The sequence below is a fragment of the Pezoporus occidentalis genome, unplaced genomic scaffold, assembly GCF_034315485.1.
Source record: "Pezoporus occidentalis ecotype Australia unplaced genomic scaffold, CSIRO_AGI_Poc_V1 ctg93, whole genome shotgun sequence".
Taxonomy (NCBI): Eukaryota; Metazoa; Chordata; class Aves; order Psittaciformes; family Psittacidae; genus Pezoporus; species Pezoporus occidentalis.
In genome coordinates this window covers 9,175,803-9,191,450 of record NW_026916294.1, presented here as the reverse complement: position 1 = coordinate 9,191,450, position 15,648 = coordinate 9,175,803, and the positions used below count along the sequence as shown (strand labels likewise).

Here is a 15,648-nt window from a genome sequence, read left to right as displayed (position 1 = left end):
GAGGCTTTATGTGCCTCTGGGCAGGGTTGTCCTTGCTGTTGAATGTGATGCTGGCTCAAGATAGCCACGGTATTGCTTAAGACTAACTATAAATGCTCTCCTCATTACGGTTGCTCGTTGGCCTTTTTAGGAGCACAAAGGAAGCCTTTGATTCCAAAATGTACAGTGATTCTCCAAATGGTTAAAGGCAGGACAAGCTGTGGCTTGTGAGTTCCTTTATTACTCCCCACACAGCCCGCTTTGGTGTGTGTCCTGGCTCTGCTGGGGAGGCCCATCACTTGCATGGCATGGAGCTGCTCCATGGTACTGGCTCTGTTGAAGCTCCTGGCAGTGCCTCTGTCAGTGGGAAGCTTTCATGGGAGGAAGGGTTATGGTTTTTGTCTTTTCCAACTAAGACAAGATCAGAGAAGACAAAACCAGACAGTCTAGTAGGGTGCCACACAGGGCAGTGCATCCAGCTCTACCTAACCATCCGTGGGAGCGTGGATGGCTTTATGCTGCTGAGGATGAGTGGTTCAGTTGCGTCTGTAGCTGCCCTGGAGAGGGGCCAAGACTGAAAAGTCTCCTCCAGCAGCTGCAGAATTGTGCAAATCCTCTCAGATAGCACAGCTTCTGACGCTCCAGGACCTGATTGTTGGGTGTCTGCTGCCATTGTTTGTGTGCTGCTTTGGCACTTGGTTCTTTTAGGATGTCCTGGTGCTCTTCCCACTGTTGGATTAATGACTGCCATAAGAATTCTTTGTTCTCCCAGATACTTCGGGAGCCGGCTGTCTTGCTGCTGTGGAGAAAAGCACTCGTTTGTCAAGATTTGGTTAGTGCAGATTTCTGTCTCTCTGAGGCTCTCATACCTAAGCTTTTCTTTAATTCTCCCTGGGATTTGCACTAGATCTATCTGTAGGAAGCATTCTGCCTAGTTATTGATTTGTAAAAACATTCCAGAAAGTGCCCTGCTTGCGTATTCTTCCCACTCAGTGACTCTTCTCCATTTTTAGCCAAGAGGTAATGCAGCTGTCTCATAAAGAAGCTACCTTTTAATTAATATTGCATGAGCAGAGGAAGTATTAGCTTCTCTGTCTACTCTCCTATTTTTGTGGCTTTTAATATAGATTCATAAATGGCTCGAATGAAAATAAACAAGGAACTGTTCCTTGCTGTGCCCTTTCAGAGGTGATGCAGGTCCAGCTCCCCCCCCCGCCAGCAATTGTCTCCCTCGGGAGGCAGGTCCTGGCCTGTAGCTGGGCAGCAGTGCTGGGGATTGGGAAATGGGACTGGTCTTCAGTTTTCCAGTAATGAAAAGAAAAGGAGCTGGATGAAATCTGCAGACCTGTAAGTCATAGCGTCAGACCCATACGGGAAGTGGTGGATGAGGCTCTGTAGCCCGGAAAAAGGCAACACCACATAGACTGAAGATGGATGTGCAATGCACAGCAGGCAGTATGAAACAGCGTCCCAGAAATGCTCATGAGGGGTGACACAGAAATGATACGGACCCAGCGAGAAGCCCTGGGCAGCCAGTCGCTCCTCAGCAAGCCTCAGATGCAGGCAGAGGCCAAGACCCAGCGGTGTAGAGCCCCATACGAATGGGAGAGGCACCAGTGCAGTGAGTGGGGTAAGGCCTGTTTTGGGTGTCTCCTCAACGCCTTTTGGCAGCTCCACTTGTCTCTGGCACTGCTGGATGCACGGTGCAGTTTCTGACTTGCAGCACCGAGGTGGCTGCTGGGAACAGCTGGTGTGTGTTGTTGGGAGCTGCTTCCCTTCCTAGGGGAGGGGAGCAAACAGGTCGAACCTGCAGTAAACCAAGTTGCGAAGCAGGATGCTCCAGAGACTTGCTCACCTCGAGCTGGACCCATGGAGCAGCCTTGCTCCATGGGGAGCGCGGCTGCAGGATTGCTGCAGCCCCGGCATGCATGGCATAAGGCATCCCCAGCCTCTGCGCCAGCTGCTTTGCTCATGGGAAGGCAGAGTGGCTGGATGCACGCAGAAGCAGCTGTAGGCAGGGGTGCAGAGCTGAATCCCTGCTGCAGTTGCCGTGGCATGGGTATCATTTTCAAGTCTCTGGCACTGGATGATCGCTTACAGCTCACTTACAGCGCAGTGGGCTATAAGCTGTCTGGAGAGCTTGGCCAGCTGGATCTTCCTTGCTTCGTGGCAAATCCATCCGAGTCTCGACGGGCAGATAACTGAGGGAGTCTCAGCTGTAAATACACCGCCGTGAGCTGGAGACGGGTTTAAAGTGTTTATCCCAGAGCAGGGCTTGGGAGGTAAATAAGCTCCCCCCTGCCTGCTTCCCTGCAGGCAAGGCTCAGGGCTGCAGCTGCTCCTTTGTCCCTGTGAAGCTCACAGAGTCTTCAGGGCTGGAAGGTTGCTTATGGGTAGGCTTGAAGTCCTTGTAGGCTGTGTAAAGATACAGCTGTTAGCAAAATAGAGAAGGGGCAACACCAAGGTTACTTGTGCTGGTGTAATGCGAGTTCCTGTTGGACCCCCTGTTGTCCCCTCCAGCTGCTGTCCCTGCTCTGTTGCTCTCAGGGTGTTTGTGGCGCTTGCTGGTGAGCTGTTGGGTCTGTTGGGGAAGGTTGTAACCCAGACCCCTGAGAAACCAAGGTCTGCAAGATGTCCTGACCAAGCACATCCAAATGCCAGCGCGGGTTTGGGTGGTACTGGAGAGGTTTTCCTCCTTCAAGTGGGTTTGGTGATACTCAGCCAAGGCAGAGGAGCAGCTCCCTTGGGCAGCTTCAGTGCCAAATCTGTTGGAGAGGGACCTCTGACAAGGGCATGTTGTGATAGGACAAGAGAGGATTAAACTGGAAGAGCCATTAGGAAGAAATTCTTCCCTGTGAGGGTGCTGAGGCGCTGGCACAGGGTGCCCAGAGAAGCTGTGGCTGCCCCATCCCTGGCAGCGTTCAAGGCCAGGTTGGACACAGGGGCTTGGAGCAACCTGGTCTAGTGGAAGGTGTCCCTGCCTGTGGCAGGGGATTGGAACTGGATGAGCTTTAAGGTCCCTTCCAACCCAAACCAGTCTGGGGTTCTATGAAGCAAACAGTGCTGGAAGAGCAAGAGGCTTGCAGGCAGCAGCGCGCCGTGCCCTTGGCTCAGGTGCTGACCCGGCTGCCTCGCTGCATGGAGCGGAGCCGCGTTCTCTGTGTGTTGGAGTGACTGGATCTGCTTGGAGGCCCCGTGCGTGCTTCTTGTCTTCACACCGCTTCCCTTGTCCTGGCCTCCTCCCCCCCGCCCCCACCCCCCTCTTTTGTCTCTGCAGCCTGAGTTTCCATTCTCTGGGCTGGCTGAGGCTCCTGTTTGCTGAAGGGAAGAACCACAGAGCTTTATGGAGCTTGCTCTGGCTTTTCCCATCGTCTCCCGGAGCGGCATTTCAGCTGGAACAGGAAAAACGTGAAGCCCTGGCCAGAGGCTCCCTCCACACACACACACAGAGCACTGGCTGTTGTGGAGGAATCCCTCTTGGCTGAGCTTGGGATGGCAGGAGCTATGTCAGCCTCCAGCCCTCAGCCCCAGTGAAGGGGTGTGAGGATGCACTGGCTAGCACTCTTGTGATACCTAGACGTGCTGACCCTAGCCACTATGGGATGCGTTCTCAACCGCATGGACCTTGTGTGTGAAGCAGTGCAGCCTCATTGCCTGCAGGGTCTCGCCTGCAGCCCCGGAGCAAGGAGCGCTGAGCCTGTCTGGCTGTTCAACACCATCTGGGCTCTCTGCTGCCAGCACGGTTTTGCTTGGTAAAGACCTTTGGATTCTCACACACCCCTTGCTTGAACTGTGGGGGAAGCATTGTCATAGAATCCCAGCCTGGTTTGGGTTGGAAGGGTCCTTAAAGATCATCCCGTTCCAACCCCCTGCCATGGGCAGGGACACCAAAGGCCGCTGCACAGGGAGCACATGGCTCATCCCATCTTCCCTTGGCGCCTGTTTGCCGTGTTTCCTTTGTGGGAGAGAAGTGCACTACCTTTGCTGTGCTGGCCAGGGCGCTTGGCCTCCCCATCAGCTGTGTCTGCCGCCTGCCGCGCGCTGCCAGCAGCACATGTCGGCTGTAAATCAGTGTTCTGGGGAAGCCAGGGGATGGCTCAAGGGCTCTGAGCAAGCCTGGGAGAGTCGGTTGGCAGGAGCGGTGGGTGCAGCAAGCCTGGTGCTGGTGCTGAGTCACTACCGAAGCATTTGTGTTTCTCACTGGGGCTTGGCAACGGGGCTGGCGATGTCTGCTTGGGAGCCTTTGGTTGAAGATGGTTTAATTGAGCAGCAGGATTCCCAGCTCCTGCACCGGGCCTGTGGCCTTCCTGTCTTACTTGTTCCTCTGTTTATCTGCCACAAAGGTACTGTTCTGGCCTTCTCGGGGCTCCTGTGCCCAACATGTGCCTGTGCCCCGGGTGTTTGGGCAGGACAAAGCTCTGGTCTGGCTGGTAACTCTTCCCTATTCCCCTCTGGCACTGCACTTATGGCTTTGGCTGGTTCTGTGGGCTGAGGGCTCAGGAGATATTGGGAGACACAGTAAAGGCACAGCTAGCAGTTCAGCTCAAACACATGCTCTGTACCCTAAAGACCACTAGCAAATGGCTTAGTGTAAGGTGTCCCTGCCCATGGCAGGGGGGTTGGAGCTAGATGATCTTAAGGTCCTTTCCAACCCTAACTATTCTATGATTCTAAATCACTCCTTGGAGACAAACTGCACAGCATCGTGGCTGTCCCACCAGCCCAAATAAGCCTTCAGTAGGTTATTGGTTGGTATTCCCTCTGCTTGGGAATGAGGAGGAGCCTCCTGTGACATTCCCATTGCTGTGGCTGCAGAGCAGCACCCTTGTTGCTGTTCTTGCTCATTGCCAGAGCAGCAGTTTGGGCAGTGGGAAACGCCTGGACCTCACTCCCCACCACTGCCCTGTCCCTGACTGCAGGGTTATCGTGTCATATTGCTTCGGGGTGCCTCTTAGCCTGCTGCCTGGCCTTGAGCACACAGGAGAGCAGGGTCTCTGCTTGCTGCTGGTGCAAGGATGAAGGACATCCGCTCTCATGGCAGAGTTATGAGCCTGAGCTTGGGATGGTCTTGGAGGAAGCAAGCCTGAGGGGAGAGGGCTGGGACTCACAGGGTCTGTGCTGGGGAAGCAGGATGGGGAGCGTGAGGATCAGAGGCATGGAAGCCCCAGACTTGCTTGAACTGGGTGGGTAAGGTCAGTGCCAGGGTAACCTGGCTGTCTGGCATGTGCCAGCAGCACCGGGGGTCTGCACCCGGGTGCCTGGGCTCCCTGTCCTTGTGGTGAGCAACCTTCTCAGTTTCACTTGGCTTTCCTCCTGCAGCACGTGTGTGAGCAGCTCCTGCCTGCGTTGGGACCAGGGCTGCATGCAGAGCAGGCACCTCCCTGCTGTGTGTGGCAGCGAGCTCTTCCCATGGTCGCCTGCACCCCAGCGCGTTACTGTGAGCGCTGCCTCTGCGCTTGCCCCAGCAGTGGATATACAGCGTGCAAACCCCAGTGGCTTTGTTCTGGTTTCTTGTGATAGTTCGGTTTAGCCATTCCTGAGTATATGATCCTGGGCCTGCAAGAGGAGGGAGAGTTGCTAACCACAGGGGAGAGGATCCCTCACAGCTTCCAGCCTGAGCAGTCTGAGGGGGACTAATGGGCATTGTGCTGTTTGCAGCTTTGCTTTTTTCGGTTCCGAAGCTTGGTTTGCAGGGTAGAGTTGGCTCCTCAGTGTTTGCTTGGAGCCTGTTTCAAAGCATCCCTCCATGCCGAGGGCAGTGAAGGGAGGTGCTGTGGGCCACGAGGGGCGAGCTCAGGCTGTGGTCCCATTGCAGAGCAGTTGTCACTTACTGGGAGGCCAGCAGCCAAGATGTTTGCAAACAAGGGCTTGCATCTGCCATATGATACAGGGCTCAAGTGGGGTCCATGAAGGTGGCCAGTCTCTGGGCAGATGTAGTCTTGTGTTAGCACACAGAGACGGAGGTGAGGAAAGAGTGGACCAGCTCTGCAGTTTCCATTTGGGACCCAAGTGAAACAGCCGAGTACTGTGAGATGAGCAGAGCTCATCCCAGCTGTTAGAGGATGGGGATGCCTGTGTGCCTGCTTTCATCCTGGATTGCTGCTTCTCTGGATCAGTAAATCCCACCTGGAAGGTTGCTTTGCGATTGAAACACTGCTCATGGGTGCAAATGGCTGCGCTACCGGCTCTGATGTGGTGTGGCTCTCCGCGAAGCAGGCAGAGAAGAGCTAGATAGATGCCTGGCCTTTGTGGTGGTGCACAGGCATTGCATCTCCAGTAAGTCCACAATTAAACCACCATGAAACCGAGGGTCAGTGTCCATCTGAGCAGACCCATGTTCTCTGAGCTGGGTTGTTTGATCTGGGTGCGTGCTACAACTGTAGAGGTAAATAGATGGTGTTTCCCCGAAACCTTCATCGTCTTGATCCACCCCAGTATGACCTTGCTGTGTTTACCCCAGCCTGGAGCTCTGAGGTGCTTGTGCAGTTCCTCCCAGGTGATGAAGCTAAAGCCACTCTAGGTGAGCTTTTCTTGGGAATGCTGGTTTGAACCCATCCAGTTGTGCTGGGGACTCAAATAGGAGTTTTTCCTGGGTGCAGGGCGAGTTTTTGTTTTACTTTAACTCGAATAGGAAATGACGTAGTTTTAAAAGGTTTACGTGAGGGGTGCCCAAAGGCTTTCCAGATGTTGGGCTTGATCAGGCAGAGCCTGTCATGTTCAGAGCTCGTTGCCTGCATCAAACCATTTCCATCTGGCCTGATGGGAGTATGTGGTTTATTGCAACTCTGCCCGTCTGAGAGGCTTTCTCAACTGGAACCTCTTGCACAGAGGAACATTCTGGCTGGAAACCATTTGGAGATGCAAATCTCTCTGGGTGTTTGGCTTGGCTGCTGTTTCCGCAGTATCTGCTGAGCAGTGGAATAGGTTGTGTGGAGCAGGCGTGCTCCGAGCAGCTGCTTTATGTGGCTGTAGGGGCTGACCCGTGAGGCAGAGGGGGTGCATTCATGGTTTCTTTCTTGCCTGCTTCTACAGCTTCAGCTGGTGCAAATGAGCTCGCTGGCTCTGTGTGTGTGACCAGGAGGGGAGGAAAAGCTGACCCATATGTTTTTCCCAGTCCTAGCATGCCAAAAATCTTGGTTTTATAGGAGCGTGTTCATAATGAACTGTGCCAGGAAACACATGGCTTGCTCAAGCCATGAATGGGAGGTTCTGTATGGGGCCCTGTGCTCACCAAGAGCCTTGCAGGGAGAAAGAGCAGATGCTGGCATTACTTGCTCTATGGCAGCCTGCATCCTCTGGGCTGCAGCGGATGGGGAGCAGGAGGTGTGATCAAGGTGCTAACTGTTTGGCTGGTCCAGTGATTGGTTTTACTGCCTGCTGCTCTTTGTGGCTCCCCTGGCCTGAGGAGGGCTGGTTTGCTTCTCTGCAGACGTGGTTGTTCACGGTGGAGGCTGGGTTGGAAGGAGCCTGGGCACTGCAGGCAGGCAAAGAAGTGCTGCTGAGAGCTTGGGATGACGATTGTGGATGGGGAAGAGAGAGAAACGGAGGGATGCGTTTGGGCTCCACGTGTCACAGGGACAATAGGGCTGTGCATGCTGTGCCTGGCTCCAGCAGGAAGGAAGGGCAGTCAGGTGAGAGTAGCAGCACTTCTATGTCTGGAATGTTGCTCAGTTGAAGGAACTGCTGCCAGGCTGCATGGGCTAAGCTGCTGCTGTGTGTGCACACCAAGCATGTGAGGAGTTAAACCTGCCTGCAGTGACTGGAGCCTTGTTCTCCGTGTGTGCTCAGTGCTTCCTCTGGACCAGTAAGCTAGGGATGCTCCAGCCCAGTGATTTGATTGCCCAGGCTTCAGAAGCAAGCAGGGGCTTGAACCCAGAGTCTGCTGCGCTTTGATCCAAGAGTGGCTAAAAGCAAATGGAGCCATTCCCAGGGACTTGGCAACAGAAGGAATTGCTGCCTGCAGGCAATGATGTTTAATAAATTGCTCCTAAAGGCAAGACCTGTTTGATAATGGTTTCTGTGAATGTGTTCTTGAAACCTGTGAGAGTCCAGGACCCCAAAACCTAATGTGATCCCTGCTGTGCCTTTTGTTGCTTTGGGGTGATCTTTTCTGAAAACACACCTTTGACACCAGACTTCTTGTGGCCTGATGTCTTTCCCAGAGAGCATGGTGATAAATCAGTCTTGTGTTTGTGGCTGTCCGTGTCCATCCCATGTTGAGCTCCTTTGGGACATGGGACCTGAGTGTGAACTTCTCAGTCCCTTCTGTTGAGGCTTGATGCCCTTTTCCTTAAAGGCTGCCTTGTGGCCCTTAGGTCTGCCCCTGGGCTTGCAGTGAGCTAGGTTCTCTCCGTAGCTGTGCTCTGGGTTGTTGATTTTCTTTGGGCTAGCAGCACCTAATCATGCTGCTGAGGGATGCAGTGGCAGCTTCAGAGCAGTGATCTGCCTGCATCGCCTTGCCTTGTTACAGGTCTACACAGCTGAGAGCAAGTGCTGCAGATTGGAGAGTGTATTAGCTCATCCAGACTTTCCTTTTCCATCAGTGATTCCTCATCAAAGAGGAATATCCTGTGTGGCTGCTGGGTTGATTGCAGAGGCTTTGCTTCCTGAATGGTCTGAGCAGTGGCGATTGCAGAAGCTTTAAAGGTCATAGTGTGGATATGGCGGTGCGGTGATACATCAGTGGTGGATTCCTGGGTGGAAAAAGCTATCACTGCCACCTTGCTTTGCTGAGGTTTGTTAATCAGCTGGCACATCCAGAGCTGGTCACTGGGTCACAAGGGGTAAAAGTGTCTCTTGATCCTGTCCTTTAAGCCTGATGCTGAAGGGTGCAGCCTGAGGATAGACTTGGGCTACTCCTGATGCCCACCTCGAGTTAGTGGAGGGGGCTAGGGCTGGGTCACCCTCCTCTCTCTCAGCTGTACCACCAGCTTCCTCTCTGCAGGAAGCGCACTGTGTGGTTGCTGCAGGGTGCCCAGGTGAACTGCTGTGCTCCTTGCCCCTTGGGTGTTGCAAAGGGCCCTGCGGGTCTGGGGACAGCAGGCTCCCTGCCTGTGGGTTGCAGCGGTGCCTTCCTAGGGATCAGGGCATCTCTGCTGTGGCATGGGAGCATTTGAGGTGCTCTCCTCTTTGAGAGGCCAGAACAGGCACTGGCCAACCATGTCCTCTGCCCAAAGCACTCCGTGGGGAGCTGGCTGTGCCTGGTTTTGCAGGTCATTGTTTTATCTGTGTCTTGTAAGCCATCTGTCCCCCTCCACAGGTGAGGCAGACCCAAGGTCTGATGCTGGCAGGGGAGAATTGTTGGAGGGGGAGGAAGGATGTACTTTGGGTGCTCTGGGCTTTGCTGTGCTGGGCACTGCAGATGAGTCACAGCTCCTCTAATCTGCTGTTCCAGATGCAGAGCATTAAAGAGCTGGCTTGCACATCTGGCTAGGCTGACCCAGGGTGAACTTCGCTGGAGTGTCCCTGGAATGAGTCTATGGAATAAAGCTCCTGGGGCCTGCCTGCCTGCAGTGTGGCTGGGCTACAAGCTGCAGAAAACCTAAAGTGCTGGGCTTGCTTTCCAAACCAGGAAATCCTAAACTTCCAAGAAAGCCCTACCCCAGATCCCATTCTCATGCTTCTTATTCCTCGTTTCGTTGCAAGCAGCTTTGGGATTACTCATATCCTTGCATCAGCTGTAGTGCAAAGAGGCCGGTAACTTATGCTCTTCAGAGGCGCCCAGCTCGAACAGGGCATGCCTGGGGATGGGTGGCTCAGGGTTGAGGGAAATGTGGATCTCCCATGGGGCTGAGAATGTAGAGTGGTGCAAGAGCTCTGGGCAGGCAGGGTCCTGCTGTGCTGCTGCACGTGCCACCACCAGCCAACTTGCCTGTTGCTTCCCTAGCATGGCTGGAGGTGAGTGAGATCAAGGAACATGAGCTGTGCAGCAGCTGAACGCTTTGTGGTTGAGACCGCATTCCCAAGCGATGTTGTAGGCAAAGACACAATGATTTTTGGATTGCTTCAAGATGTAGGCAACTCAGTCTGTCAGGCAGGGCAAGAGATGTGCTGCCTGCTCTTCCCTAGCTTGCACAGTTGCTCTGCAGCACCCAGATGGGTTTGAGCTACTGGAGTGCCCCCAGGCAAGCAGTGTGTGGGACTGGCATGGGTTTTCCATCAGGTGACATGGAAAACCCGGCTTGGGTTGGGGCTTAACTTCTTTTGCTGCCCCATGCTCTTGCAGCCTGAAGGTTTGGGTTTACTGCCATGACCGGGATTCACCAGGCAGTGTCTGTGGTGCTCTTGGTATGGTGCAGAAGGTGGGCTGGGTGCTTTCACTGCCAGACTGCCCCAGGGCCACAGACCCTCTCATTACCTGCATCCTGAAATACAGCCTTAGAGCTCAACAGTGTCTCTGTGCCTGCAACTGGTGCTGCCCACTTGGGAACAGGGATGTGGGGTCCCCTAAAACTTTTAACTCCAGTTTCCCAGTGGTGGTCTCTAGCTCTGCCACAGCTCCTTCAGATCCTTACTACTGGTTTGGTGCACTGTCTTACAGCTCTGGCTGATGAAAACAGCAACACCGATGTCTCTCACTGTTCTAGCTCTGGAGAATGGCTCAGGCCAAAGCCGTTTCCACGCTGTGCTGCAGTCTGCTGCCAAATCACTTCAGTAATGCTGTGGCAGCACTTGAGGGGTTTGGCTACCACGGGGCTGGGTCTCCTTTGCCAGATGTGCAGAGAGCCCTTTGCTCCCTGTGGCAAAGCTCTCAGGATTGAAAACTCGCTGTGCAGGCAGCAGTGACTAACTTCATAGGGCTGCTCACACGGTCTGTCCTGGATGTGGCTTTGCTGCTTTCATTTGTCACCCTGAAATGCTGTGCACGTGCTCAGCTCACTGCACCCTTTGGAGGAGGCTGCAACAGCTGAGTCCTGGGGGTACCCCAAGCCCCCAAAGCAAACTGAGATGCACTTGGTGGAGATTCAGGCTGCCAATGCAGGTGTTAGTGAGTGTTTTTTTTTCCTGGGAAGCTGCTGTTTGCCTTCTTAAAGCAATGAAATAGATTTTGCACAGGGAGTACCTCTGCATGAAGGATGCTGTGTTCAGATCTTTCCCATAAGTATGCTTTCAGAGCCAGGCTGTGATCTGAGCCTCCTCTTCTCCCTGTCCTTTTGTGTCCTGCTGGTCCCTGTTCCCTCCCTACGTGTAGTTGGCTCCTTGGTGTGTGAGTGATACCCTGGCGATCTGTATGTACCAGCGTGACTTCCCTGCACGATTTCCTTAACCTTCATCTATTACCTTTCCATTTCACTTAGATATCCTACGAGTAAAACGCCACTCAGTGTTTTCAGGCAGGCTGCATTTCAGATGTGTTTATCTAATCTGGCTGCAGCTTTCCTGAAAAGCTTTCCGCAGCCACAGTTGAAATGGTTTGAAGCCAGAAACATGTGTTGAGGGTTTCTTTTTCTCCCAGCCAGGGGTGCCTTGTGTCACATACATATGCAGGGAGTGGGTCTTTGCCAGCAAACACATTTGGGACTGCTGCTTGGCACTGGCATTGCGGGACTGCGGCTGGCCCAGCTGTGTTACATGGGGACAGCTCTGCACTAGCTTGGGCTTGCTAAATTGACTTCCAACAGACTTGGTGGTGCTAGGTGTTTTGGGGGTGGCTCTTGCTAAGGGAAGAGAGGGAGTCCTTTTGCTTCTTCCAGCAGTTCCTAGCAAGGCAGCCCAGCCCAGATTAGCTCATGAAACCACAGCAGGAGCATGCTGTTGTGAAGGTATCCACTCAGACTGAGCAGGGGTCCACTTTGCTTTCTGCCAAGTGCTGCAAGAGCTCTCATCTGCCAGCTCAGGCAGTTCTGGCAGCGTCTAAGCCATGCCTGACCATGGCTCTGGGAGGTCCTCTAGCCAGGTGAGTGGAACAAGCAGAGGTATTTTGTTCTTCATTCAGCACAGGTGGTGATGTCTGATGAGGTTATGCAGATTTTCCCAAACTCTGGCATAATGGCATCCCGCACAGATCGCTCTGTGCTTATACAGTTTCCTTGGGCCTCTGTCCCCAAAGTCCAGATGAGGTGGAGGGCATGGAGAGGATGTTTGAACCTTGCTGACTGCAATCATTTTCCTGGATGAGGGCTGTGGAGCTTTTATGGGCACGTGCAGCACTTTCCATCTCTGTACACTGGGTGCTCTGGATTTAGAGTGCTGTGGAAAGCTGTGTCCAGCGCTGGATTTCTCATGTTTGCCACCCCAGAATGTCTGGATTGTATTTGGCTACTACTGGTCTTTCCTTACAGCCCAAATCTGATAATGGTTGGGACCATGGTTTCCAGCCATGTGCAGCCAGTCCGTCCATGGCACCTTGATGCTATTGTCAAAACAAAACACAAGGTTGTTGCTCTTACTGCACTTTAACACTTATTTATCCCAGTTTGCTTTGGCACTTGTGCTCATGAGGCATTCATCACAGGGACCTCATCTGAGCCGAAATGTCCATTTTCCCCAGGATGGAAGATAAGGACATAAATACTTCCTTCTGTCTCACCAAGGAGTTAGGTCCCAGTGTTTTCTGACACCTGCTTCCCATGTGGAGCTTGTGCCAAGCCTGCATCACATCCCCTATCCGCAGAGCTGCGTCCTCCTGCCTGGATGTGGGGGATGCTGGAGCAGCAGGATGTATGTGACAAGGCTGCTGAAGCTCTTGGCTGACCAGCACCAAGTGAAATGCCATTGTGCTGGCAGTGATGGGCAAAAGTGGTTCCACTGCTGGTTAGTGTTACACTGCTAATGCTGACAGTTTAATGATAGAAGCACATCTAATTTAAAATATCATGTCTAAATACCCTGATGGCCTGTGCCTTCAGAGAGGCATCACTAACTCCAGCAGCAGCATGACCAGTAGGCTGTGAAAAGTTCTGGAATGCTGAGATCCCCAGAGCAGAACTGGTCCATCTCCTTCATGAACTCTCCTAACACCGCCACCTTGCATGTGATTTGTGCTATACAGGTATGGTTTGATGGACATATGCCCAATGCGCTGAAGAGCACCCATGGAAGAGAGCAAACCCAGCTCCTTTTAGGTTCAAACCTGACTGAATTTGACTGTCCTGTTCCCTTTTGTTCCCATCTGTCTGTCCCAGCAGCTTGTTTCGGGATAGGTTCAGCTCCTGGTACTCTGGAGCTGTTGTGCTATTGAGCGTGTAGCTGTGTTTGCATGGGGTTGGGTGGTTGCCACCTTGCTGAGTGCATTTGGTGAGTCAGATCTGATGTGTGGGGAGCAAGATGTGTGTACCTATGTAAGACCATACATTCCTGCACATTATCACCTTGGGGCATGTGTTCATCCTGTGATGTTTATTAGCAACTCTCACAGACCAATGGATGGTCTGGGGAGGTGCATGGGAGCTGATGGTGGAAACTTCACTGGACATGCTGACCCTTTGAGCACAGCGTGCTGATGGGGTTAGCTTAATATGGGATCCAAGAGGTAGGATTTCAGGCATTGTCTACAACTCAGTCGTTCAGGCCACAGGGGTCAGTCTGTGGCTACAACCAGTGGCCTTAAATACTTTAAGCATTTGACAAGTGCTGTCAAGAGAGGGACTTAACCTGGCTGGGGCCAGTCCCCTGGGGATGTTGCCTGCACACCATACTCAATGGCACAGTGAGATGCTGAAAGTAGAAAGCCAGGCTTTTGTGGCTTTGTTGATCTCTCTGGAGTATGGGGAAGTGTGTTAACAGACACAGGCTGAGGTGCCCCTCCTCACTGGACCCTCATCCTGGGAAGCAGCAGCGCTTGATGAGCACCTCTGTTACGCCTCACCATTGCTGTGTGCAGGAGAGCACAGGCTGGCTGTGCTGGAAGTGTGTGGCTGGCACTGGGGTGCCCATAAGCACTGCAGGCAGGAGAGGCTTTGCTTGGCACTTGCGTTACGCGGCAACCTCCAAAGGTTTTCCAGCATGGAAAGGGCTCTTGAGACTTCCTGGAATGTGGTGATCTAGATGCCCCCTTCAAAATGTCCCCTTCAGAAGAGGATCCTTTACCCTTAGCTCTGGGTTACTGAGATGTCCCGTCAAATAGTGTCCCTTTACCAGGCTTTTAGACAAACACCACTCGGGAAGATGTGGCTGAGTTTCCAAAGAGGAGCTGCCCTTCAGGTGGGGTCCGATCTCCTGCTCACATAACTCATCCAGGCAACCACTTTCTGAAGCCGTTTTCCTCGCAGTGGTGTGAACGCACCCTTCTGACCACTTGGTCACACTCGTGAGAGATTGCTTCTAAGATGCTCAAAATCTGCCTGCCTTGGCCTCTTTCCCTGCAGAACACGGTGCTGGGAACAGAGTCCAACAACAGTCGCTGTCTGCTGAGCTGCCTTTTGTCTGCTTTCCTTTCTGCAGCCAGCTGGTAACCGGAGCAGAGCGCCTGCATGGCCGGGCAGCAGCCAGATTTGGGGATGTGCTGGTGTGTTCCCCCTGCAGCCACGTCAGGCAGTGCCGAGGGAAGCGCTGGCTGCTCTGTCCCCAGGACCCTGAGCTCTTGGGTGGGGGTTACTGTGCGGAGGAGGATTCTTCAGCTTTTCCACCACTGCAGAGAGATGCTCCTGGTCCTCCAGAGCCATACCACAGCCACTATCAGACCCTGAGGTCAACTACTGCAGTTTCTTGTTGCCACTCCTACTTGCGAGTGGGTTGAGTCCGCAGCACGAGCAGAGGTGTCACTGCTGCATCCTCTCCTGCTGTGTTTATTCCCACTGGAAAACCTTGTACCAGACCAGTTTTTTTTCTGGGTAATCTCTGAGGATGTGGAGGTGAGATGGAGGCATGATCCCAAGGAGAGAAGCTTTGAGGAAAACCCGGAAGCAATCCGTAGGTGTTTCTGATCTGGGGCAGTCTCGGTGCATGGCTGCGACTTAGGACGTGTCCCAGAACCCAGAACAAGAGGAGCTCAAAGAAACATCTGAACTGCCCAGAAAGCTGCTCTCTTAATGTTTTGGTGACTGATTTCCTGGCTCGTACACTGCAGGACACCTCTTTGCTCAGGCTGGGAGTGCAGTACTCAGCAGTGGGTCAGGGAAGCACCCTTCTAATGCCCCTAGGGAGAGGAGGGCTCTCCAGTGATTGCTGGAGACACAGCCTTAAAGCAGCTTTGCTGGTATCTGAGCACAGATCTGTCTAAACTCCCACACTGGGGACTGGTTTTGTCAGATGTGCTTTGGGGTACTTGTCTCAACACAGTGGGTTTGGCTGTCTGGGGACCCTTGGGAACAGCACATGCTTACCTAGTCCCTTCTCCCGTGTCCTAACCATGCTCTCTGTCTGTGTCTCGCAGCTGTGGGGGCTCGGGCAGCGATCCTTTTCACCAAGGAGCCCTACTCCCAGGATGCCCTGCACGGCCGCAGCGCCATCCTCCGCTGCGAGGTGGAGGAGCCCGCGCACGTGGAGTTCGAGTGGCTGCAGAACGGTCTCCCCGTTCAGGACACGGAGCAGCGCTTCAAGGAAGGCAGCAACCTCCAGTTCGCTGCTGTCGATCGGCACAGGGATGCCGGGGACTTCCAGTGCATAGCCAGGAACTTGCTCACTGGGGAGGAGGCCCGCACAGCCAATGCATCTTTCAATATCAAGTGTGAGTGTGGGGCTAGGGCAGCCAAGCAGATGCCACAACCCGCCTGCTTCCCACTGTGGACA

At 53.6% G+C, this 15,648-nt stretch overlaps 1 protein-coding gene across 1 annotated transcript in view; it reads left to right on the top strand.

Annotated features, from left to right (window-relative positions):
- PTK7 (protein tyrosine kinase 7 (inactive)) overlaps positions 1–15,648 on the top strand; it is a 36,785-nt gene that overhangs the window by 7,361 nt on the left and 13,776 nt on the right. Inside the window, exon 2 of the mRNA XM_062605997.1 lies at positions 15,293–15,586. Within this exon, the coding sequence (XP_062461981.1) occupies positions 15,293–15,586 (294 nt within the window). The remainder of the gene's footprint in view (positions 1–15,292; positions 15,587–15,648) is intronic.